General features: G+C 37.0%; 1 protein-coding gene across 2 annotated transcripts; it reads left to right on the forward strand.

The window, feature by feature from the left end:
* The first annotated feature begins 66 nt into the window (after window positions 1-66).
* Window positions 67-23,851, forward strand: LOC103469905 (uncharacterized). Of its 2 annotated transcripts, none has more exons than XM_017306489.2 (18): window positions 67-8,277; window positions 9,225-9,376; window positions 10,070-10,223; window positions 10,297-10,489; window positions 11,983-12,077; window positions 12,153-12,339; window positions 12,432-12,529; window positions 12,872-13,025; window positions 13,835-13,953; window positions 14,526-14,687; window positions 14,757-14,870; window positions 15,843-15,895; window positions 16,149-16,245; window positions 17,509-18,385; window positions 18,785-18,939; window positions 20,245-20,335; window positions 20,436-20,634; window positions 21,728-23,851. In XM_017306489.2, exons 1-18 carry the CDS (start codon window positions 8,136-8,138, stop codon window positions 22,214-22,216), a joined length of 3,531 nt encoding a protein of 1,176 aa, XP_017161978.2. In that variant the 5' UTR covers window positions 67-8,135; the 3' UTR covers window positions 22,217-23,851. The 2 variants fall into 2 exon arrangements, with proteins under 2 accessions (XP_017161978.2, XP_017161979.2); XM_017306490.2 differs by having other exon boundaries at window positions 20,266-20,335.
* The last annotated feature ends 225 nt before the right edge of the window (window positions 23,852-24,076 follow it).

The raw sequence follows: 24,076 nt of genomic DNA on the forward strand, positions 1-24,076 counted from the left end.
TATGCAAACTTCTCTGGCTGGATATGTAAAAAAAAAAAAAACTTCCTGATTCCATCTGTTTTCTATTAAACAGACACAAACACCTAAGATGTTATAAATACTAATCGATCTGCATCGATTGATCCGCCGCAGAGCTCCTGTTATACTTTTCTGTTAACCAACAAGTTGGAAAACAATGAAACACTAGTGCTATGGTAACCACTATGGAGTAGAGGTTTAGGCAAACAGGAACGAAGACAAGAATTTGAGCCTCAAACAAATGATGTGCAAAAAATTATAGCTTATACCATTATTTAGTTTTTTATGATTTTGGGATCACAGAAATTCATGGAGAATCCTGCATTTTTGTTTTGCAATGCACAATTATGAGAATTGTGCATAATTTGCAATAATAAAATACTTTAAATGAACATAATATCCATATTTAAAGAAAAATGAAATAGGGATGCACCATAATCTACGTTTCCATTACAAATGTGCACAAAATGTTGTCAATATTCTGCTAAAGATGAAAAAACAATTTTGTGATTGCCATGTTTCCACTACATAAGAAATGTGATTAAAAAGCACACGAATAAGTTCAGTCATTAAAAATAAATGGAAATAAGGAGACAGAAGTTTTTCAGCAATATATCAGCTTGTATCCTTAAATGTTGATTTTGCAGATTTATACATGTGTCCTACACACCTCTAAGAATTTAGTCTGTTATAAAACTCTACTGATCTAACTACAACTGACTAATCCATCCATATGAAAAACTAAGTACAGTGCAACACCACGTAAGAATCATTAAAGTCAAACTTGTATTCCCACAATTTCCCCTTTTGACCTCTGCTAAGAGATCTTCTCCGTTGCTGTTCTGAATCCCAATCCATGGTACAGAGAGGCCATCAGCCTGCAATCAGACATAATCTTTGATCTGGAATTTTGAACCTTTCTCAGGATTCTACCTACAGAGTTACAATCAGCTCCATTCCCTCTTGGTCGATGTCTTCTTCACTGATGCTTCGAAACAACATCTGGTAGGGAGGTGGAGCAGAGGGGCTGCTACTCCCCTTTTGAATAGCGGCAGTAATGAGACGATAAGCAAGTGGACACATGGTACACAGCAAAATTCACATGTAATGACTAGCTAAAAATGTAGCAGTAGAAACTGACATAGTACCCTTCTATTTCCCAAACAAGTTGGTCAACAATTTATCCAGCCCTCTGTCAATCCCTGAATCCTTGGCATAGTTTTACTCAATGATTTTTAAACCTTCTAATGCTTTGGTTATGGTCCCATCAGGCGGTATTATAGGGTATAAAAGTGCAGCACACATTTGCAAAAATGTGCTGCAACATGTCTAAAGTCATCCTGTTTTGCACTGCCGTTAAGAAAGTGGGGGCCAGTTATGTTTTTGGCCTTCATGTCAGATTGGCTAACCTCAAGACATTATAATGGACATAATTGATTAGGTCAATGTCTTTGTTGGGAGTAACTGGGAGCAGTGAAGATACCAAAGGTATGTTTGTAAACCCTGATGCAATTTGATCCGCTCATTCATATTCATCCAGAACTCTTTTGCGTACACCTATGGCGTCGATGTAGGTGGGGGAGTTAGATCAAAAGTGTTAGCCAAGTGTTTGTGCCTTCTTTTGCATGTGAGAGAGCTGGGAAAATGTTCCTGTCTAGTAGGTTTAAGTTTTTTGCCAACAACCATGAGTGGCACGGCGAGATGAGTCATGGCACAGATTCCCTCAACTTTATGGGAAACCCCTACGTATAGTCTGTTGCCCTTGCAGTAGTTGTGTAGTCCTAACTTCTAGTCCAACCCTGTTTGCTGATCGGTCTCCAATGGGCAGATATACGCTGGCGAAAGTGGTGCAATTTACCGGAGTTGCTTCCTTAATTAGACCCACCATGCACTTAAAACCCCAACTGCTGTCAGTTGGCACAACGGTGACACAAGCTACACAGTTTCCAACTTTGGGTCCACTGGCAGTCTGGACCATCCATTCTAACCACAGGTTGCTATTTTTATATCTCGTGGCTGTTTGAATCAAGTCTAGTGGTTGCAAGGTGGTATAATCTGTCTTTTCCGCATGATGATCTTTTGCAGGCAAATTTTGTTGTACTCCGTAATGGCCTTGTATTTGTATGGCAGGCTCCAATTTGGATCTGTCCATTTAAAAGCTCATCCCCTTGATGAGCTTTGAATCTCGTCGTGTTGAATCCTGAGGGAACGTTTCCATGCAAGAGCCTGTCAAGACTCTATATCCAGAACGAACTGTTATCCGATTTCCGATATTGTGCACAAAACGAAGATGGATAAAACAGATAGTGAACGCTCCCTTTCGATTATCATGATTTAATTTTTGACAAGTGGTCTGACCCTGAACCTTTTCTTGCATGTGAACGTTGAACAAGTTTTTAGTGCTTTCTCTCCCTATGGGAGATAACTTGACATGTCTCCTCGCTGCCTGCTCATTTGAGACACGGCCTGTGTGCCAGAGTTAATTTATGGCGCGGTTCTTCCCTGATAACAGACAGTCTCTCGTCTGTAGTGTTTATGTAAATTCAAAAATATCTATCTCTAGTTATTTAGATAACATTTTTAACACAAACCTGCCTAAATTAAGACTTTTGTTCAAAATAACCATGCTCAATCTACCTTCATTCATTAATTTTTCCTCAACAGTACCCAGCTTCATCATTAACTTTTCAAATATTTGTAGCATTTACCCGTCGGTTTTTCTGCAGTCCAAATACTTATGGAAACCCAGATTAATGAGAATGTGATCAGAGTTTTTTTCTGAATGTGGAGAAGGGTAGCTGGGAAATTTTATGCCATAATTTGAGAGCACACATTTTCAGCTCAAAAGCAGGATTTCATGTATTGTTTTCAAAATTTTTAATACTTTTGCTTACACTTTCAGTTTGAAAGCAGGACTTTGTCTTTCTTATCAAAACATGTAATGCTTGTATTCAAAACTTCTGCTCTCTTTCTCAAACTTTCTCAAACTTTTGCCTTCACGCTCAAAACTTGTTTCTGCTTGGAACAAATCTTCACTTGCAAACCTCTCTGCTGCCTTGCAAATTATTTTCTGCTTGCACTCAAAACAAAAAAGTACCATCGCCTGGCAACCTCTCAGCCAATGGAATGAAAGGGTTATTCTGGGTGCGTTTGTTTTCCTCTAGTGGGTGTGCCTGATAGATGGAACCACCTTTCTGGCTATTCATAAAATCCAAATCTGTAGTATCTTTCACCACATTTTTAATATTAATCATTGAGTATTGTTGCGTCCACCAAGGGCACAATATATTTGAGGACACGAGACAAAAAGATGAGGGTTTAACAAAATGTTTTATTAATAAATTCTCTTCACTTGGATTTTCTTAGGTCAGCTTCTTCTGATTTTCTGCGAAGAAAATAGCATTAAGGCCCTCAGATCCCGTGTCCCAAAAGTAAAGAAAAACAAAACCCCAAAAGTATTAACAGAAAGTTGGACCTGGTGAGCCGATCAAACAGAACAAAACGGTACAGCAGGGGGCCAACCCTATACAGGGCCGTCGAAGCCCCTACTGGTACCGGACTAAATCAAAAAAGAATCTAATGAAAAGAAAGATCGAAAACAGGACAACCGGTCCCACCAGGCCAAAATCACAAGAATAGCAACCAAAGTCTAACAGAAATACCACATGGCAGGCTGGAAAGTCAGCTGCGGCCCACAGCGACTGGTGGAGCGAGCGGAAGCGGGTGGAAAAGGCGGAGCTCAGGCAGGAAGATGGCGGGCCTCGTCAACATGCCGAAAGCCAGCCTATTTATAGGCGGACCAACAGCGCCACAAATTAACGTAATTAAATGACCAAAAAGGAATTATCCAAACTCCAAAATAGATTAACAAAAGGTCATTCAACTAAAGTCTATAAGAAAACAAGGAAAAGCATTAAGGCCCTCAGGAAGGAAAAGGAATAGACAAAAATGATAATGTGCCCGAAGCACATAACAAGTATGTAAGAATTTAGACACTATACTGACATAGTGTAAATTACAGTAGACTCAGACTGTACTCAATATTAACAATTTACTAAATTGTAATGTTTAAGGACTTCACTTCCATTTCACTCATGATGCCACACAGGATTCAAAAACTCTGGGAAATAGTTCCCACTCCTGACTTCTTCTTCTTTCAGCTTTTTTAAGTGCTAACCTTAAAACTCTAGTCAATTCTTGAAGGTTTGATAAAATTAATAAAAAGTTAACACTGTAAGCTTATCTTTCACAAACTCACACATTTAGGTTCAAAATATACAATTTATTTTACCTAAAGTGTAGGAGACAGCAGACACAACTAAATGCAGCTCAAATGTTTTGTATTTGTATTGTTTTGTTTTGTTATTGATTTGTTTGAAACAACCACATACGACTTTTCAATAGAGAAACTCTTGTACTATGTAGCTTCATTAAACTAAAAATAATAACAAAAAAAGTAAAAATTACACCAAATAAAAGTGATCAATTCTTATGAAAAGTCCAAAAATCACCTCTGACTTGACTGGTTCAGCAGACATTCATTGACTCCGTCTACTACTGATGAAAATTTATGTTGCTGTTTCCTTTAATGTTCTTCACATCTCTGCGATAAACTGCTAACTTTTAACAATATTTCCATTATTGCTGCTGATGTAACATTTCACCAACCATGTCTGCTGTTCTTCATTAAAATAACCCTCCCTGCATAGATTATAAATTGACACAATTGTACTTTCATTTCCATTTGATTATGCTGAACTAATTTACATTTGCAAGGATTTCATCTGGCTGTAGTAGCACGCTGTCTGCAGCCATGTGAGTGAGAAAACCAGAAGCTACTGCTCTGACAGCTCTGTTTGTATTTTCTCTGCAATATTTTAGCGTCAAAACATCCTAAATGTGTAATATTAAAATGTCAACATTTCAGCTTATTCTGCTAGCATGCATAATGACACCAATTGTCAGCAAATCTGGGAATCTCAACACTAAAAACCAAAAGTACAATATAAACATTGGCTGAACTCTTGGAAAAGAAAGAAAAATGATCAGGAGAGCAGATCTCTAACTAAGATGGTCTTTTCTGAAGCTTTAGTTAAATTTAAATTATCTCACTTTTGGAAACTGCTCCACATTCCCGTCATTGAGAGTGCTGTGACTTTAGCTTCCATTAGCCTACATTTATGTGAACACAGTCCAAGCATCAATTATTGATGGATTAACAAAGATCAATCTACTCTCCTGATTTCTAATCAATAATTAGAACCTATGTAGTGTTTATTAATGCAATATTGTGCTGTGGATGGTTCTTATTTTGACTAAAACAAATATAAGAATAAGTGGCTTTAAACTACAAAGCTGATGAACATTTGAGATCAGTTTTTAGGTCCACATGATTAAAAACAATCAAATATCCCTCATCTAAAGGGTTCCATTTCTATATTTTTTCATTTGTGACGTACATTGCTAGTTACAGAATCTGAGAGCGAACATTTCCGCGTATTCTTTATCCCAACGTTTTCTCTAAATAATAAAACAATCTTGAGAAAACAAAGTTGATTCCTTCCTTCAATAGCGTCAGCTAAACTTGAGTTTAAGAAAACAAACTTTGCTTTCTTGAGATTAACGATCTCGAGAAAACCATTGAGAAAAAGTATATACTGAAAACGTCCACTTTCAGCTTCTGTAGCTAATTTTGCTTTTACCACTAAACATTTTGCATATTGAGTTTTGGCTTCTTTTGACCAGAGCTTTAGTTGGACAGCCATGTCTTTTTAGGTTTGCAGTTGTGTCATAATTTTTTTTATTTTCAGATGATGAATTGAACATTTCTCTGCTTAAAGTTTGGCTTCTGTTTTATAATCCAACTCTGTGCTAATCATTTTGATAACTTTTTTCCTGAATTGTCTCCAGTGTTTCTGATGCTGTTTGTTTGGTAATGTTCTCAAAGAAACCTCTGAGGTTTTCTCAGCAGAGGTATCAGAGATTAATAACTTTAGTATTTAGGGGCATCAGAGTTAAAAAGATTTGTGCAAACAAGATAATATTTTCACCTTGTCTGTAATGACACTAAAATTTGTTGGAGTGACGTGAGAAAATGTGGAAAACATTCAAGGAAACAATCATTCAAGGCTAAAAACCTCTTCAATGACATGCTAAACAGTGTAAATGATCTGCTGTGAGCCTTCGTAGTCAAACAAATAAAAACACCCACAAGCTCTTAGTATTGTGTCAGTACAAGCAGCCGCTGGCTCTACAGGAAACCCACGGAGCAATTCACTCATAGCTTAGCAATCGAGAATAACATTAGTTCTGTACTGATAATGTTTTCTTTTACCGGGTCAAGTATGTCCAGACAGGATTCCTGTTTTGTTCCCTGAAAATATTTCTTTTAAAGGCGGAAAAGGTTTGCAGAAATTGGAGCAGAAAGGTTGCAGACTAATGCTACTTGGATTGACTGCAACATTAACTGGTTTTGTGTTAGAATAAACATGCAGCAAAACAAACACTGATTATTTTTTAAATCACAGACGATTGTAAATTTTTACGATATTTTGTACATTGATAAAATCGACTTGAAGAACCTGATATTATGATGTTAAGGGAGCACAGTACCGTCATGTATTTTGCAACACCGCCGTAATCATTCTTACTCTTCTTACCGTTTCTCATCTACTTCTCGTCTTCGGCTCCACCTAGTGGCATGGAGTGATATAGCACGACATAGCACAACAGTTTTGTTCACTGATTTGCCGAATAATTACAGAATCTAATGGTTTAATAAAAGAAAAACATGCAGGTTTTTAAATTTTTACATATTTTTTAACATTAAAATCACAAACTTTGGTTTATTCTATTTGGCTTTTATGTAACCAACCAGCACAAATATGTTTGACATGGAGGGAAAATTATACTGTATAATTTAAGCACAAATTATACATTTGTGTTTAACCCCCTCTACTCTGATATGCCTAAATGAAATCCAGTGCAAAACTGAAACAAAAACACAAAGCATTAAAATACAAACAGAAGTAAAACAAAACAGCCGTGGCAGGAGGAAGTCAGATAAACTAAGGGACGGAGAGACTAATTAACACAAATAGAGGTATGAAAATATCTTCAAAAGGAAAGATAAACACAGATCTAAAAGAATTAAATCCAAATCCACACAAGGTTTTCTAACAGAGTGTATTAATTAAATGTTACAAACTTGTATTTAAGCTGAATAGTAAACACTGATAAGGGGTAAGTACATGTGACTTGAACATTACATCTCCATTTCTGTTATGTCCTGATGGAGTCTCTCCTTCTGCTCATCACTCATTGATCCCAGATTCTCAGGAAACAGATCCATGTGAGAACAAGTCATGCATTTTGATGCTTATGTTGCATTCATAGTCAACATCATTGTTGCCACTGGATGTTTTATATAATGACCTGATTGAGCAAAACCAATGTGATTTTTGGATTCAGCACAAAACCCCAGACAATTATTTTGGCTGTTGACCACTGTCATAAGTATTTACTTATGTAGAACTTTTTTGCAACTTCATCAGTGCAAAACCAAAAATTTGTGTCAGGTTCAAACTAAAAGGGATCAGACCCTTCGATGAAAGCGCGACCGATCAGACGGGTAGCTGTCCTCGCAGGGGCCAATAACTGATCTTCACAGTACAAAGCTGCGCAGCCTCTTTTCATGTCACTTTCATTGAGTGGAGGGCCACCGTGTGAGCTCTATAAAGAGGCTGTGCCCATTCAAGGGACTAAAGAGGACAAAGCTGAGCTCGCCGTGGTGCCACACAGACTCACAACCAAAAGAGGAACGAAGCAAAGCGACAAGGGAGGGCTCAAGAGAACAAGAGGCGGGGAGTGAATTATGTTAAATTCATCTGCTGAATACATTTACTGGAAACTGATCAAAAACTAGACCTCTGTTCAGAGACATTTCACTTACTTAAAGAGATAAAGTGACGGATATTTATATAGTTGCTGCCTGCTTGGAGTCTTATTATCAGAATAATACAAAACACTATGCAGGACTCAATATACATCAGTTTGCATGAAAATATTTAAGAAGATGCACTTTACTTTTATGTGCACATCACAGACTGGCACCATGGATGAAGCTGCATGTTGGTTTCCTGCTTCTGATGGAGCTCTGCAGTAGGATGCAGGTCTGTGTCTCCATCTGTTTGTTGTCACAGATGACTTCCCTGGTCTGCTCGCTCATCCTGTTTGGCTCGGCAGTCGCATCTCCTCTGGGTGAGTCCTGCAGGCTTCTCTTTCACATTATTCACCAAATCTGACTTTAATTATAATAATGCATTGTATTTACAAAACCTATTTTTTATAACTCTATCCCAGTTTGGATTTGAGGAGTGCACAATGATGTTATTTTTCTAACCCACAATTAACAAACAGCAAACAAATTTAACTGAAATATCATCTTTAAAGAATTAAGACGATGCAGGAAAAGTTTTCTCAACTTGGAAAGATTGATATTGGTTCAGAAACGACTTTTACCTTTTAATTCTGTTTCTTTTGATTTTATGCATGTTTATGCCCAGGACAAAGCATTTAAATAATTCTTCAGCAACACATTGCATTCACTAAGATGCAAAATGCATCATAAATATTGAACTATCCATAAGACTTGTAACAGCTTTAGTTTGCATCATAAGGTTCTTGCACCATATAATAACAATGATAGTAAAAACTAAATATATATTATGTAGAAAACAATTTTTAGCTGTGAGAAAATATTTTAGCAGAAGTTATAAATACTGATCTGAGAAAGGATTGCTAGTCAGAAAGTGTCGACTCCTTTTGGTTTGTATTTTTAACAAAAGGCATCCACAGGTGTCACTGTGCATGAATTTATGCTTTATTGTTACCACTGGATGTTTCTTATTGTAATTAACTGTGGTTATTGTGGTGAATGATGGACGTGGTGGACACTGGGACTGGTGAAAATGACGGTTTTAATGAAGAGAAACACAAAATCCAGGCAGCACAGGTGAGCAGTGAGGCTAGGAGCTCAGACCCTGCTAGCAACTGCAGACTAATACACGACTGAACCAGAGGCAGCGTAGACAAAACACGACACATGACAAGGATCCGACAGGGAGCAGGGGCCACGCAGCTACATTTCTGAGTGATAACTGGATTTAATATCTGTGAAATGTGTCTCTAATGTTTCTGGTTTCCAGGTTTGGAGGATGTTTTCTTTAGTCCTCAGGACCAGACAGTGAAAGAAGGAGAGGCTGTTTTCCTGCAGTGTGTGTCTGGAGAAAGTTCGCCTGCAGCAAACGTCTCATGGCTCAAAGACGGACGGATAGCCACAAGAGGCAGACAGTTTCAGGTGAGGCAGGTCAAAACAGAACATTTTAATTCATAAATCCTAATGGATTGCTTAGAGAGACATTAAACAGATTCTTTTTCAGGAAAAAAAAGTTTTATTTTGATCCTCTACTTCTAAGATCTGTCTAAACTTTTAACATTTTAATTTATCTGCAGTCTGTTTAAAAACTCCTGATAAACTCTGACTGAATAGTTTAATAGTTTTAATGCCTTCTCAATTACTTTCAATGATGCTAATGATGCCAATTATCTTTATTTCTAAAACTCCCTGAATTAATAAAAGCCAAATTCAGTCAACAAGGTCATATTCTGAATCTATTGCTTCTGATAAACTCTCTGCTTAACACCTCTATTAAGTGATAAAAAACTTATTATTTATCTTTGTATCTTCATCCTTGTTCTCTTCTTTTGATGTTTTTCTTTGGCTCAGGATTATTACGCCGATTTAACATCGTATTTGTATCAGCATAAAAAGCTGAATACGTTTATATGAATCATTGTCAGAATGTGTTTGCTTTACCTGCTACTTTCTCAATCAGTCTTAAATATTTAATAGGTAGAATTGCTTATTTTGAAATCTGAAGTATTTGGTAGCTTGGAAAGAGGCGCAGAGAAAAATAACACATTTAAATAACGGCAAAAGTGTAAGTTTTCTGATAATTTAACAAAGTTTTCTGATTTCTTTCCTGCTAAGGGGGAATATGGAGGAGGACAACAGAAGAAAACTTCAGGCACGCTGCACCTTTTCAATGTAACATTGCAGGATGATGGGATGTACGTTTGTGTCGCACACAACTCTCTGCTGAACATCAGCAGGAGGAGTAAACCAGCTAAGCTAACTGTGGAAGGTGAGAACAGTCACTTTTTGAAAAACGCATGGTTAACCCACAGCATTTATGACAAACTCCGTCTGTGCGGTAGGTGTTCCTCTGCGTCTCAAGCTCATCCAGGGCCCTGACAACATCACGGTTACCATGGGAACTGAGGTCTCCATGCAGTGCACAGTCCGTGGCTTCCCTGTTCCCATGGTGCACTGGTTCAAAGACGGCTGCCTCCTGTCGAACTGCTCGGCCGCATTCAGCCTCCTGAACAATGGGCAGCTGCTCATACTGAGGTCAGACACTGTTTCCCACAGGACAGCAGGGAAACATTCGGTTTCTTTTCTCCTGTAGTTTTAAAGCACGTGTCAAACTCAAGACCCGAGGGCCAAATCTGGCCAGCTGCAGCTTTTTATGTGGCCCTCTAGACTCCAAATGACATCATTAAGTCCCAGCAGTTTTTTACAAATCTGCTAAATTCTAACAAAATCAACAGATCGCCACATTTTTCAGATTTTATTGAAAACGTTTTTCTCAAAATTGGTCAGAAACATTGGGTTTAATTGACTGCTGCCTCAGCCTTACTTGATTGTAGTCTGTAACCGATACAGCGAGGAATAAAACGTCACATTTAAAATCTTACATTGGAGCAAATATAAAAATTCCTTACAAATATTTCTAAATTAGCACCACAAGATCTGTGATTTTGATTACAAAAACAAAACACAAAAACAATCAAAATCCTGGAGTGACAGCTATTTATTACTATTTTAACAGTTTATTGGGTTTTATCAATGCATTCTGGCACAACCGACCCTCTAAGAACGTTCAGAGTATTGATATGGCCCAAAATGAAACTGAGTTTCACACACGTTTTAAAAGGAACCTATTATGAAAAATTCACATTTGTACATTTTAATGCTTCAGTTTGGGCCTCAACTGATTTTAAAAACAACCTAAGGGCTTATAAATAATTCTGGCAATAAGTTTATGCTTTTTTGGCGTCTGGAAAATAAGCTGCTTCAACAACCTCCTCATTGTTAAGTTACAAGCCGTTACCTAGCAACCCCGGCTGAGCCCAGCCCATCACCTAGCAACCTTAGCGGAGCTCCAGCACGGTTGGTCAGCTGGTTTTACTGCTGTATGTGCTGCTGGAAAAGACAAACTTGCTGCATTCTACAGGAGGCGCTACTGATGCTTTTCAGCCATTTTCACGTGCAAGTGTAAACATTGAATTAGGGGGAGTGGCCAGCAGCAGTTTATTTGGATTTAAAGTGGCAAGAGGCCCCAAAACACCTGAAAGGAGCATATTAAAATCTCCTTACAAACTTTTTTAAATGAAAATTATGAATCAAATCAGTGAAAATATGCTGCGATAATATATATTTGTACACACTGTAGTTTCTTAATTTGTTAAAATTACAGAATGTATAGGTTGAAATATTAATGATAGGGATTATATTGTTTAAATCTACAGTTTCTTTCATCTGGTCTTAATCTTGATGAAAATTTTAGTTGTATTTTAATAAAAGTTCTGCCATTTACAAACCCACACAGCTCAACATCAGTCTTTATTTTCATATAGTGAACGTTAGTGTTTATTTTTGAGTTTACTGCAGCTTTGCAAACAGTTCTTTGATTACATTTTCATGAGTTCTGTTTTTAAAGATCTTAGCAACCTCAGTAAATCCAATCAGTATGAGAACTAAGACAAAAACTGAAGATTTTGAATCTTTGAATTTGAGTTTTTATCTGCTGAAAACTACAGCTTCCTTTGTGTTTGTATTAGAAATGTGACAAAGCAGGACGAGGGCTGGTATCACTGTGAAGCATTAAACCAGGAGGAGACTATCAAGTCACAGTCAGCTTTCCTGCTTCTTGCCGGTACTTTGAATTTTAACAAAATTTACCAAAAGCAGATACAGTCACACATTTGAGCATGCAGTCATGTGTTTTCAGACATGCATTGGAGTTTTGTGCAGCAGCCCTCAAGCCTGATCGTCAGGAGAGGAGAAAACGTCACGCTCACCTGCAGACCTCCATACAGTCGACCAGAAGCTGATGTGTCCTGGTTCAAAGGCAACCAGCTTCTCTCTCCAGCAGTAAACATGACTGTGTTACCCAGCGGAGACCTCTTCTTTCACAGGTCTCTCTTCTAAAACACATATAATTGGGTAGATAACTATAATATCTTCCACTCTAGCAAAACTTACTGCATTTTTCATGCTTCTCCTTCAGCGTACAGGAGCATGATGGTGGCATTTACTTCTGCAGGGCGTCAAACTCTCATCTCCAAAGATTCCTCACTTCTAGAAGAGCGACTCTGACTGTGCTGGGTGTGGGAAAAACACAAAACTACACATGCTGCCCCAGACTGCAGGGCAAAAAAACCACAAAATCTTAACAAGTGTTTCTGTTCTAGTGCAAGTACCCTTGAAACGAGACAAAACTAATTTACAAGTAACTTTTCAGCAAGTAATAGGGACTTAACATGACAAGAGGCCCTAAAACAGCTCATTCTGAAAGCAAGTTCTCTTACTTCAAAGTGAACTAATATATTTTGACTAGAAACTAGACCAAAATACTTGGTAAGATTTTGTGTTTTTCCAGAGTAGCATGAAAAAAATGAGTTTGGGTTTCAGAAAATTTTATTTCTTCTTTCTCTTTCTTCCTGTAAGCCCCTCCTTTAGTGAAATTGTGGCCCACAGTATTGATGGTTCCTGTGGGAGCCCCAGTAGTGTTGGAGTGTGAGGCGTCCGGTCATCCTTTGCCCTCCATCAGCTGGATGAAAAGAGGGCACTCCAAGCAAACCGGAGGGAAGGTTGCACTCGGGTAGGTCGCCATGTTGGTGTTGAATAAAACACTTAACAAAAATTTTAAAAAGCAATACTCTTTAAAAATCTTTAATCTTTTGTTTTATTCTCGCAAAGAACACAAGTTTCTTGTTTTTCCATGTTTTTAAAGGGAACCTGTTATGCATATTTTGTATATTCTGTACTTCCTTTTTGGGTCCCTACTGCTTCTAGAAAACACCCACTCATTTCTTGGCAATAAGTTAATGTTTTTTTTTACTATCTGAAATATGAGCCATTTCCAAAATGTCCAGGAACTGTACTGTAATCTGGCAACCCAAGCAGCGATCCAGCACTTTGGGTCAGCTAGTTTTACCGCTATATGCGCTGTACAATGGCTGCTAGAAAAGAGAAGTGTTTTGTTGACTTACCATCTAGAAACCACTCTGTATTTTTGTTGGTTGTGCAGGAGGCTCTACTTCTGCTTTTCAAAGATGTACGGTTGTATGATTGTATATTTTATTTCATCCACTTTCAGATGAGTGTAAATGTTGAGTTTGGGGACGTGGCCATCAGCAGCTTATTTTGATGTAAAATGACAAGAGGCCCAAAAACATCTCATGGCACTAAAATCTCATTATCTAAGGATGAATCTGTGCAAAATATCGAATGAACATGCATTGTGTAACCCATAGATCTGTCCCAACCTGTTCAAGGAAGCAAACCTAAAGCTGTCTTCTACAGTGTTGATCTGCTTTTTCTCTAACTTTGTATCCAGTGCTTGCGTATGCGAAAAATATAATTTCTTATTAATTGAGTTCATTCGTACCGTGTGCCTCTCTCATCCAGACAGAGAAATGCTACGCTCTACATCCAGTCAGCCAGGTTCTACGACGAGGCCGTCTACGTGTGTGAAGCCTCCAACATTTTGGGAAGAAGCCACAGCACAGCCCTGCTGAGAGTTGCTGGTGACGCTTACTTTATATTTATATTTAAAAAGTACTGAATTTATATCTAACGTAGGTTCTTGGATCCAAGATAAGTCAAGTATACATTAATGATGATGTTGTGACACAATAAACTAAATAAATCTTTTTCTGGGTATGAAGCACACTTAGCCACAAATCAATGATCAATTCATCTTCATCTTGTCTTAAAATGCATAAAATATACATTTCTGTGCAGTTTTTGCTTAATTAATGCTCTGAGTATGTTGTTCTTTCACCAAATGTCCTTTTATGAGTCTTTATATTCCAGGTAACGATTAATCGATTACTAAAATAGTTGACGAGTATTTGAATAATTGACTCATCATGATTAATTGGTTTAATAGTTTCAGCCCTAATCGTTACATATTCAGGATTTATCTCTTTAATTAACTATTCCACTACAGCTCACATTGGAGAAGAAAAGATAAATTAGTCAAACATGGACATTAAATAACAAATTACTCAAAATATTACATGTTTTGTTTGGGCAATTATACTCTGAGTAGTTGTATGTACATAATGGATTTTTCTTTTTTTTTTCTTATTTCCAGTGAGTCCCATTATTGTGACTTTTGTAAGCAGAGTGAGCAGCACCGTCGGATCATCAGAGGTTCTGCCCTGCCGAGCCGTTGGGGTTCAGCCCATCACATACAGCTGGACCAGAGCGGAGACTCGTTCTCCCATCAGCCGCACTGAAACCAGACATGTTGACGGTGAGTCCTGCATGTGAACTGGTTCAGCCTGGATGTAACTACATGTCAGCTCTGCTTGACCTGATGCAGAAAGTGGAGCCCTGCACATTTCCAGAATTCAGCATTCGGATGCAGGAGAGTTCATCTGTACTGCTGAGAACAGAGCTGGACGCCATCAGAGACACGCAGTCCTCGCTGTCACAGGTGTGTTTATTCCTCGTCCTTTCCATTACAAATGTGCGCAAAACTATATGTCGTTATGTCGAAAAAAATAAATTTTGCAATTGCAGTGTTTCCATTAAATGAGAAACGCAATTAAAATCACGTGAATAAGTTTGTTCACTCGATAAGTCGTAAAAAACATGCAGCGCCTCATCCTCCTTCTACTTCCTGTTGTCTTTTTTGTCTTTTCAGCCAGTAGTAACATCCTGCTGTTGGTCACATGAATCATGTGATTAAAAAAATATTTTCTATTGCAGTTTTATTGAAATACACATATTTTGACGCAGCTGAAAAACGACCTCATCCCAGCACAAAAACTTTTTATCCAAAAATGTTTTGTCAAAAATTTCCATGTTTCCATTAAACATGGAATTTTAATGAAAACATTAAAATTCCATAAACATTAACATTTTCACAATAAATTATACATGTTCATAATTTATTATGAAAATAAATTATGAAAATGTATTTTCATAATTACAATTCGCACAATTATATGTGAATGAAAAGGCAGCAGTTAAAACAGATTAAAAGGGAATTGAAATAGAGAATGATTCAAAGCTTTACCTGAAATCTGAAACTTTCATATTGGTGATTTAATTACTTCTGGGGTTTTTTCTTCTCTTGTTCTATTTAACTATTGATTATGTAAATATTTCTTATACTAAAGCTACAAAGAGTGAAAATCGTTCATTTGTAATTAACACTGAAGGGTCAATCAATACAACACATAAATTATTTCTCTTTGACTTGGTTTTGAATCTCATTGGTTGCAGTTGGAGTGTTGATGGACTATTATTATTATTTTTGTGTGATTTGGATCAAATAAACTATCTAAATGTTTACTATTAAATGTGCAATTGAACATCAGATTAGCTCTTCAAAAATAAGTGAGCTGAAGATGGATTTCTGCGCGAGTTTCTGATTCTCCTTGATGCTGTTTTTGTTGCTAAGCTGAAGATCGTCCTGCTTCTAGAGACAAACAGACAAAACTGGTTCTGTCTGCTGTGAGTAAAGATGTGAAAACTTTTCCTCAGGCTTGTGTGGAAAATCATTGAGCAGATTGTTTATTTGCTTTTCATGCATCATTTCAGTTCTCAGCAGAGCTTCATAAATGGCAACATTTCATTATTTATCACTTTCACATGCAACATTTGTGACATTTGTGGCATTTCATCCATTTAATACATTTGTGGTTAATGATGTTTCAGCATCAGATGAATTTGCTCTCATAAAATCCTTTGTTTTGTTATTTTTAAGAGCTCTAATGTTAGCGAGGATCATCATGTTTCAGCTGAGCAGAACCTTCGACCAGCTCATCATCCCCATCTGATGGCTCAGCAAAAGTTAACAACATGTACGTGTTTGCAGAAAAACTTTTACAGCTCTGTAGGCAACAGTAACTACTTCTGTTTTTGCACGATTTTCAGCTTGTGGTGTTTTATATGGGTGTGAAGTTAATCTTTTTGAATAGTTACGATTCAGAGACAAAACATTCCTTCGAGATTTTAAAGACCTCAACTTGCAAAGGGTTTTTTCCTTGATTTTTAACTTCAATTTTTCAAATTCTTTTAAACTAAAGTTGTTACAAATCATATCATGCTCGTCTCTCAGTTTAAAGGCTAAACAGAGCAAGAAATCCAGTTTCCTTTAGACTGAATAACTTTACTTTTATGACAAAGAATCAAAAGGCTGCAGCTTGATCAGATTCCAGCCTGCAGCGACCCTAAAGAATTAAATAAAAATGTTTATAAGCATAAAACTGACAACCAGGATCAAACTCTAGTCTCTCTCAGGTGAGCAGGGTGTTGACAAAAAAAACAGCACATGCATTAAACCATCTGCAAAACACAAAATCTTACCAAGTATTTTTGGTCTAGGTTTTAGTGCAACCATTGTGGTCCACCTTAAGACAAAACTGTCTTAAAAGTAACTTTTCAGCAAGTTAAATAAGCTTGTGTTAAGTTTGACTAATTCTTGAATAAAGATGTAAAGAGTACAACTTCCACTGGCAGATTTGTTTTCACTTAAAACAGGAAAAATGTGAAAAAATGGAACTTGCACTTTTCTGTCTATATTCACAAATTGATTAAAAACAAGCTTATATATTTTGGTGAAAAGTTACTTTTAAGTTAGCTTTGTCAAATTTCAAGCATACTAAACCAAAAGTATACTATTAAAAAAAAAGTCAGCTGTGGTTGCCAATTTTACTGTATAAATGTGGTAAAATTTATATTTACGGATTTTACTGTACAAACACATTAAAATCCATATTGATATGGTAAAATTCTGCCACAGCTGCTGGTATTTTAGCATTGATGTTTGATGTTTTTATAGTGTACTTACATTTTCCATATATCACTCCTTAAAGTTTGCAAGAATTGTTTATAAACTTGCTATAAAAGCTTTGGCAACCATATTATATCTTATTGATGCATGATTACTGCTTTGAGAATCTGATATTTCTTATTTTTTTCCAATCAGTATTAAAAACAAAACTTTTTACTTCAATAAAAACAAACAGGTGAACAATAGACGAGCTCAATGAAGGACATTTCCTTCATGATTAATTATATCTCACCTATCAATAAAAGAGAAACATTTTTCTGCACATTTCCAGGTTTCAGCTGCAGCAACACGACCACGTCTCCAGCTTTTTCAAGAACATTCCCAGCTGAGTTAAAGGCGCCGCCGTCGAGACCTGATCAGATTTTGGAGGAAGTGACTCATCCAGCCCAGCAGCTTGCTGTTTCACAGATGCAGCCTCCAATATTGCCTCCTCCGCCGCATCCAAACTTCCTGTCAGGACATCTCAACCCCAAACCTCCTCTGGAAAAGGATCAACATTTAACTTCCACTAGTCGACCCCTCAGTTCAACGCCGGCAGCTACCAGTCAGGGTTTCAGTCCGACATCGACGTCACCACATCAATTTCTGCAATCTACAGAAAATAATGAGTCTCCAGTAAATCTAGAAGACAAACTGATGGGGTCAGAAACACCAGTACCAACACAGATTTCTGTTTCCCAGATTAAAATTAAACCCTCAGTGAAAGTTACTCCTGAAGGGGAATCGTATCCTTTGAAACCCCGTTCTTTCCACCAAAGGAATATCCTCTCCAAAAATGAGACATCGTCACACATTCCTCCAAATAAACCAACTGCTTTGCTCTTTTCAGCTTCTCCCCAACAAACAACTCACTGGCCTGCCACACCAATGAGTTTTCTCCCAAAGTTTCATCTTGAAAGCCCCGACATGCAGCTTCCACCATCTTTAATCACCAAACCTCCGCCATTACAGTTTGACGATCGACCCACAGCAGCAACGTTAAATCCTGGATCATCTCAACAGCACCACCCAGTATCAGACCCAGTAAACACCAGTCATGTGTACTGGTTGAACTCCACGCAGAAAGATCGACCATCCAACAGCACAAAGCTGACAGACTGGAAAAAGAGGAACACCTCCCAGTCCCCAATGACCAGCAACGATCCCATGTGGGTGAAATGAGCAGCTTACTTTTAATCTTTTGATAAAAATCAAATCTATAGAAGTAAATGGTCTTGAATAATAGTTTTCCACTTTTCCCTCAATTTTTGATGTTTTTTTACTCATTTTTATGACAGTTCCTTCAGCTGCATTCCTTATTTTTCAGAAACACACTTCAAAAAGTGCTTAGCATAGCATGTAAAACAGAGAAGTAAACGCAGCCAAGGAAAATATTTAAAACACTTATCGAACGCTTAGAGTACTCTTAATTTAAAACCATTATCAAAGATTACAAGAAATGTTTACTTCCTGTAAACATAAGCTAAAAAGTGCCAGATCAGTTTAAAATGTATCAAATTATTGTAGTTGCTTTTTGTGTGAGAAGTCTAATTTTTATTTTCTCCCAGAGGAACACAACAGTCGCCATCATGGCTGCCTGCTCTTGAGAAACACGACATCCCCATTGTGGTTGGAGTCGGCATATCCCTGGCTTTTATCTTCATAACCGTCACTTTTTATTCAGTCGTCCAGAAGAACGAACCTTTACCTCCGGGTCGAGCAGGTAGCACATTATTTTATTTTCTGATTGTCCTGGTTGGCTGAAAAACAAAAATTTTTCCACAAAACTAGCAGATCAAGACCAGTTTCCTTACGTTCACAACACATTGAAATCGTTGTGTTTACATGTCAAAAGACAGGAAGCATTATTTCAAATGCCAAGAGCAGAAAAATATTAACTTAAAATTGATTAAATTGTATTAGTGATTTGCAATACATGCACATATGTACTAAAACAATAATCCTTTAAATTATTTTTAAATAAAAAGGTTTCAAGACAGATTTATGTCTGGAGATTAACTTTGTCATTCAAAATTTTTCTCACTTTCAGTTCTGTGTTTTGACTCAGCAACAAGATATATCTGACAGTTACATGTAAAAAAAAAAACCCAGTTTTGTTTTACCTACAAAATTGCTGGCTTCACACAACATATGCTAACAAATTAGCTGTCAATACTTTACAGTTAACAGGTTGATAAGCTGAACTCTTGTCTTGATGTGAAACAAACATTAATGTTTTAAAAGTCATGGAGGGAGTATTATGTAAAATATGTCCCAGAAAATGTTAATACTCTTGTGTTAAGAAATAAGAGAATGAACTAAATGTATTTATTTATCCTAAAACAATCTAAATGTAGGTAGATTTCTGCTTTTTCACAGAAAGCTAAATAAGTTTCAAATAAAAACTGCTAGCTACTTATAAACATGTTTTTATATGAGCCAAGAAAAGCTAGCTGACTTGGCAAAGCCCGTTTAGCTTTGGCTGGTTAAACAACTTTTTCCACATAAAGGTTTAACAATCTCTTAAAGCTAAATAACATCCAGATGCTTTTAATATTAAATCAATTTTAATATTAATTCTTTACGTTTTTCCCTGTTTTTGTTTTACCAAAAACTTATCGAAATTAATTTATCGTAGCCTATTTAATGTAAGCTAATATGAACTAAACCTAAGCTTTTCACCTGTTTAGTTTTTCCTACCAACTAGTCAAAATAGCTTTAAAAAGTTACATTGAATACTAATAAAAAACAAAACATCTTATGTGAAACAGGAAAACCCAATTACCGAACTCACTTTAGTTAGCCAAGTTAGCTAAACTAGCTTTTTTAATACTCTAAGTGAAACTTGGAAAACATTGAATCAGCTAAATAAAACAACTTTCAACGTTTAGCTCTTGTTACTGGCAAAGTCATTTAATCATAAACAACTTGGCTGTTATTTATTAAATTTTTTTTTTTTCAAGTTGAAAAAAATTGGCTAAATTAGCTTATCGTCTAAACAAACTTAACAAAAACCCTCTTAATTTAGTGTTAGCCACATCCTTTGCAGCTCAAAGGAATCTTGGAGTCCCAAAAAGACACGCTGACCACCAGGCTGCTGGACACACGTATGAAAACAGGTGAATATAAAACTACAGAACACAAAAATATGGAAAAGGCAGTCCTGAGGATCTTAAACAAACGTAACGTAACTTAAACATCAGCTGTCTGTGTGTACAGAGCTTTTGAGGATGATGACTCTGTCACCGTGATCGAGCAGAGCCCCAACACGTCAGACACACGGGCCCGACCTCCAGGGCCCAGCCTGGTCATTGTGCAGATGGAGCCAACGTTTGAAGAGATTCAAGATGCCTGCCACCCCGCAGTGGGTCACTCAGTGACTGTGGAGACTCATCCTGAGCCCATTGTTGACACCAAGGTCTGAAATCACACATGTGAAATTAATTTTACTAATTTAATCAGCATTAGGTTTGGAAATTAGAGGGAACTTTCTTGAACAGGATAGATCTATGGGCCGCACAAAACATGTTCCTCACAATTTTTACACAAAATCATTCTTAGATTATGAGGTTTTAGTCTGATCAGTTCTGCCTATGTTGAGCTCCTTCCATAATGAGATGTTTTAGGGCATCTGCTGCTGGCCACGCCCCCTACCTCAATGTTTACACTCGCATGTGGAAATGGCTGCAAACAGATGCGCAATTATACAACCATATATCTTTGAAAAGCAGAAGTAGAGCCTCCTGTACAATGAAGAAAAATGCAGCAAGGGGTTTCTGGACAGTAAGTCAGCAACAAAACACTCGTCTTTTCCAGCAGCCATTGTACAGCGCATACAGCGGTGAAACCAGCTGATCAAACATGCTGGAGCTCCGCTTGGGTTGCTAAGTAAGGGGCTGGGTGTGACTGGGGTTGCTAGAAAGAGGCATATTGTGGCTTAACAATCAAGAGGTTTTTGAAACGGGTAATTTTCTAACCACCAATAAGTATTAACTTATTGCCAAAAATCGGCTCTGTGTTTTTAGAAGCAGTTGAGACCCAAATGGAAATACAGAAACATAATAGTTTCCCTTCAACAAAATCATCAAAACTTTTTGGGGATTTCTTTTTCTGTCTTTTTTCCCCCCATTTTTAAGATATCTATAAGGATCTAGTTTACTCTTTTTCTATGGAAGAGGATTAGGACCAATAATTAAAAAAAAAGAATTCTGACTTTAAATTCTAAATCTAAATCTAATTTTGTGTCCGTCTATATCAAAATGAAAATAACCAAACATTCTCAGCTGTATCTTAATTATGTCGTTGGCATATAAAAATAATCACATAACTGTTTCTTTCTTGCCATAGGATTTGTAAGACTTCACTTTTTAGCCTGTCCCAAATGTATTTTGTACATTTTTTTTCTAGTTTTAAGACTGGATTTGCCTGATGGTGCATAAACAATTTTGATTCTGAGATTAAAGTTAAAATTCTTTTTTTTAATGGCCCTGATCTTCTTCCGTATTTTTTAGATTGACTCATCGCTGGAGGAAGATAAAAGATGCAGTTTGTCACAGCCCAGCATCCAGCTGCAGTCCACTGAGGACTGGACGAGCATCTCAGGGGACAACCACAGCCCATGCCAGGACGCCTTTCCCCCTCCATCCTCTTTACCCTCTCGCTCCTCGTCCCCGCCCTCCAGACGAGAAGACGCTCTGCACTCCTCTCTGACGCTGCGCAGCGCGGAGCCTTGTGCCGCACCCATCCACCACAGCCTCAGCATCTCACACGGCAGCCCTCCTCTGCTCGTCTCTCACCACGTCTCTCTGGGCCTCACCTCTGTTGCTGTTGACGTCCAGGTCTATCCTGCAGCCTCTGCTTCAACGGCAGTAAGCAGCAGCACTCATATCAACTCAGCTTCAAACTCGGTCTCAGTGACTGCACCGCTGTTTAGTCCTCCGTTGTTCAACAGCCGAGAGAACGATGATCGATCGACAGCCAGGTTACATCAGAGTAAGTAGCTTCAGACAGACGTTTGACCCAAGAGGAGACTGCGAGCAAATGTATCTTATCATAAACAAACTGTAAATACTTAGTATTAGGGCTGAAACGATTAATCGTATTAGTTGTGATTAACCGATTATTCAAATAATCGCCAGCCAATTAAGTAATCGATTAATCATTACCTGGAGTATACAGGCTCAAAAAAGGCCATTTGCTGAAAGAACAACATATTCAGAGCAGTACACTGCACAAAAAATTAATACATTTTGCATTTAAGATAAAAAAAAATCTCCTCAAGTGACATAGTTTTTGCTTCATCTGACTGAAATTGTGTAAAAAAATCTATTATGCACCTTTTGCTGTCCAGTTATGAATTGGTTAATCCAAAAAGTAAAGATATAGCTGCACTGTACAGATGTTAAGTCAAGTAGAAAGCGCAGAAGTATTTTTTAGCTGCAGAAGCATCGTTTGCTACAAATGATCGAGCTTTAACTAAAAGAATGTTATTGCATTGTAGGCAGTAAAATATTTATTTTACTTATTTATTTGCATCTTTTAATGTATTTTTTATATTGTATAAAAAAAAAAGATTTCTGTCATTAAATTAAAAATGGACAATGTGCCAATTTTTTAACCAGATTAATTGATTAATCATCAGAATACTGATAGAACAATCGATTACTTAAATAATCATTAGTTGCAGCCCTAATTATATTGTATTCACATAGAAAGTATGTTTACTTTAATTCATGCTGAGAAACTGATTTGCTGGTTTAAAAGTTACATATTGTACCTCTTTAGACATGTTTAGTCATTTTTAGTTTATTTAGCTCTTAACCACACACACACACACACACACACACACACACACACACACATAACTGTTCTGACTTTCTGAAGTATGTTCAAGGTTTTTGTTTTGGATCTTGTCTGCTTTTTTGCTCATCGTCAACCCAAAAGTAAACATTTTCAGAAGAATGTACAAAACAATAATACAAAGACACATTCTGACATATTTTAAATATATTCAGCATCAATCAGTACGATCCTTAGATTTATCAGATGAAAACTTGATGTTAATTTGAAAGACATTACCTCTGTTATCCTATTTTCCCTATACTCGAACACACATGACCAGTGTGTATGTATGTATTTATATTCTCTACAGCGCTGTGATTATTGATGAGAAAAGGCAAAGTAGTATATTATTCATCTCAGAGATGCTGAGTGTTGTTTAGATGCTGACTGGCAATAAATCATGAGTGGTAAAGAAAAGACAACATGACATTAGTGAATCTGAACGATATAATGAAGGAAAATAAAAATGGAAGATGCATTATTGAATTAAACGTGTTTTTAGTACGTAAAACTTGTTTTGGGTAAAGCAGTTTTCTATTTTTTCATCTCTGCACCATGGGGATAAATATCCAGGTTCCTTTCACAAATCTTTTTGCCTTTGAAAGTTCTTTTTTTAATGTATTTATTCTTTATTGTATCTATATATAGTTAAAGTAAAATCCTTTAAATGTTTTCTGTTTAGTAAAACAGCCAAGGAATCCTTACTTATGACATCTCATTCTTTATAACAAGGTATTTGACTGTTACGAGATATTTTTGTTTACCAAAGGAGGGTCACTGTCAATAAACAGACATTTCACCCTAAGTGTTGACTGAATGTTTCATTTAATGGGAGGTTTAACGAGGTACAAGCAGTGGTGGAGAAAGTACTCAAAAAATGTACTTAAGTAAAAGCAGAAATACACAGACAAAAATGTACTCAAGTAAAAGTCAAAGTACCACATTAACATTTTACTTAAGTAAAAGTAAAAAAGTACTGGTTTTTGAAAATACTTAAGTATTAAAAGTAAAAGTACTTG

This window comes from Poecilia reticulata, chromosome 9, assembly GCF_904066995.2.
Source record: "Poecilia reticulata chromosome 9, P_reticulata-male-v2, whole genome shotgun sequence".
Taxonomy (NCBI): domain Eukaryota; kingdom Metazoa; phylum Chordata; class Actinopteri; order Cyprinodontiformes; family Poeciliidae; genus Poecilia; species Poecilia reticulata.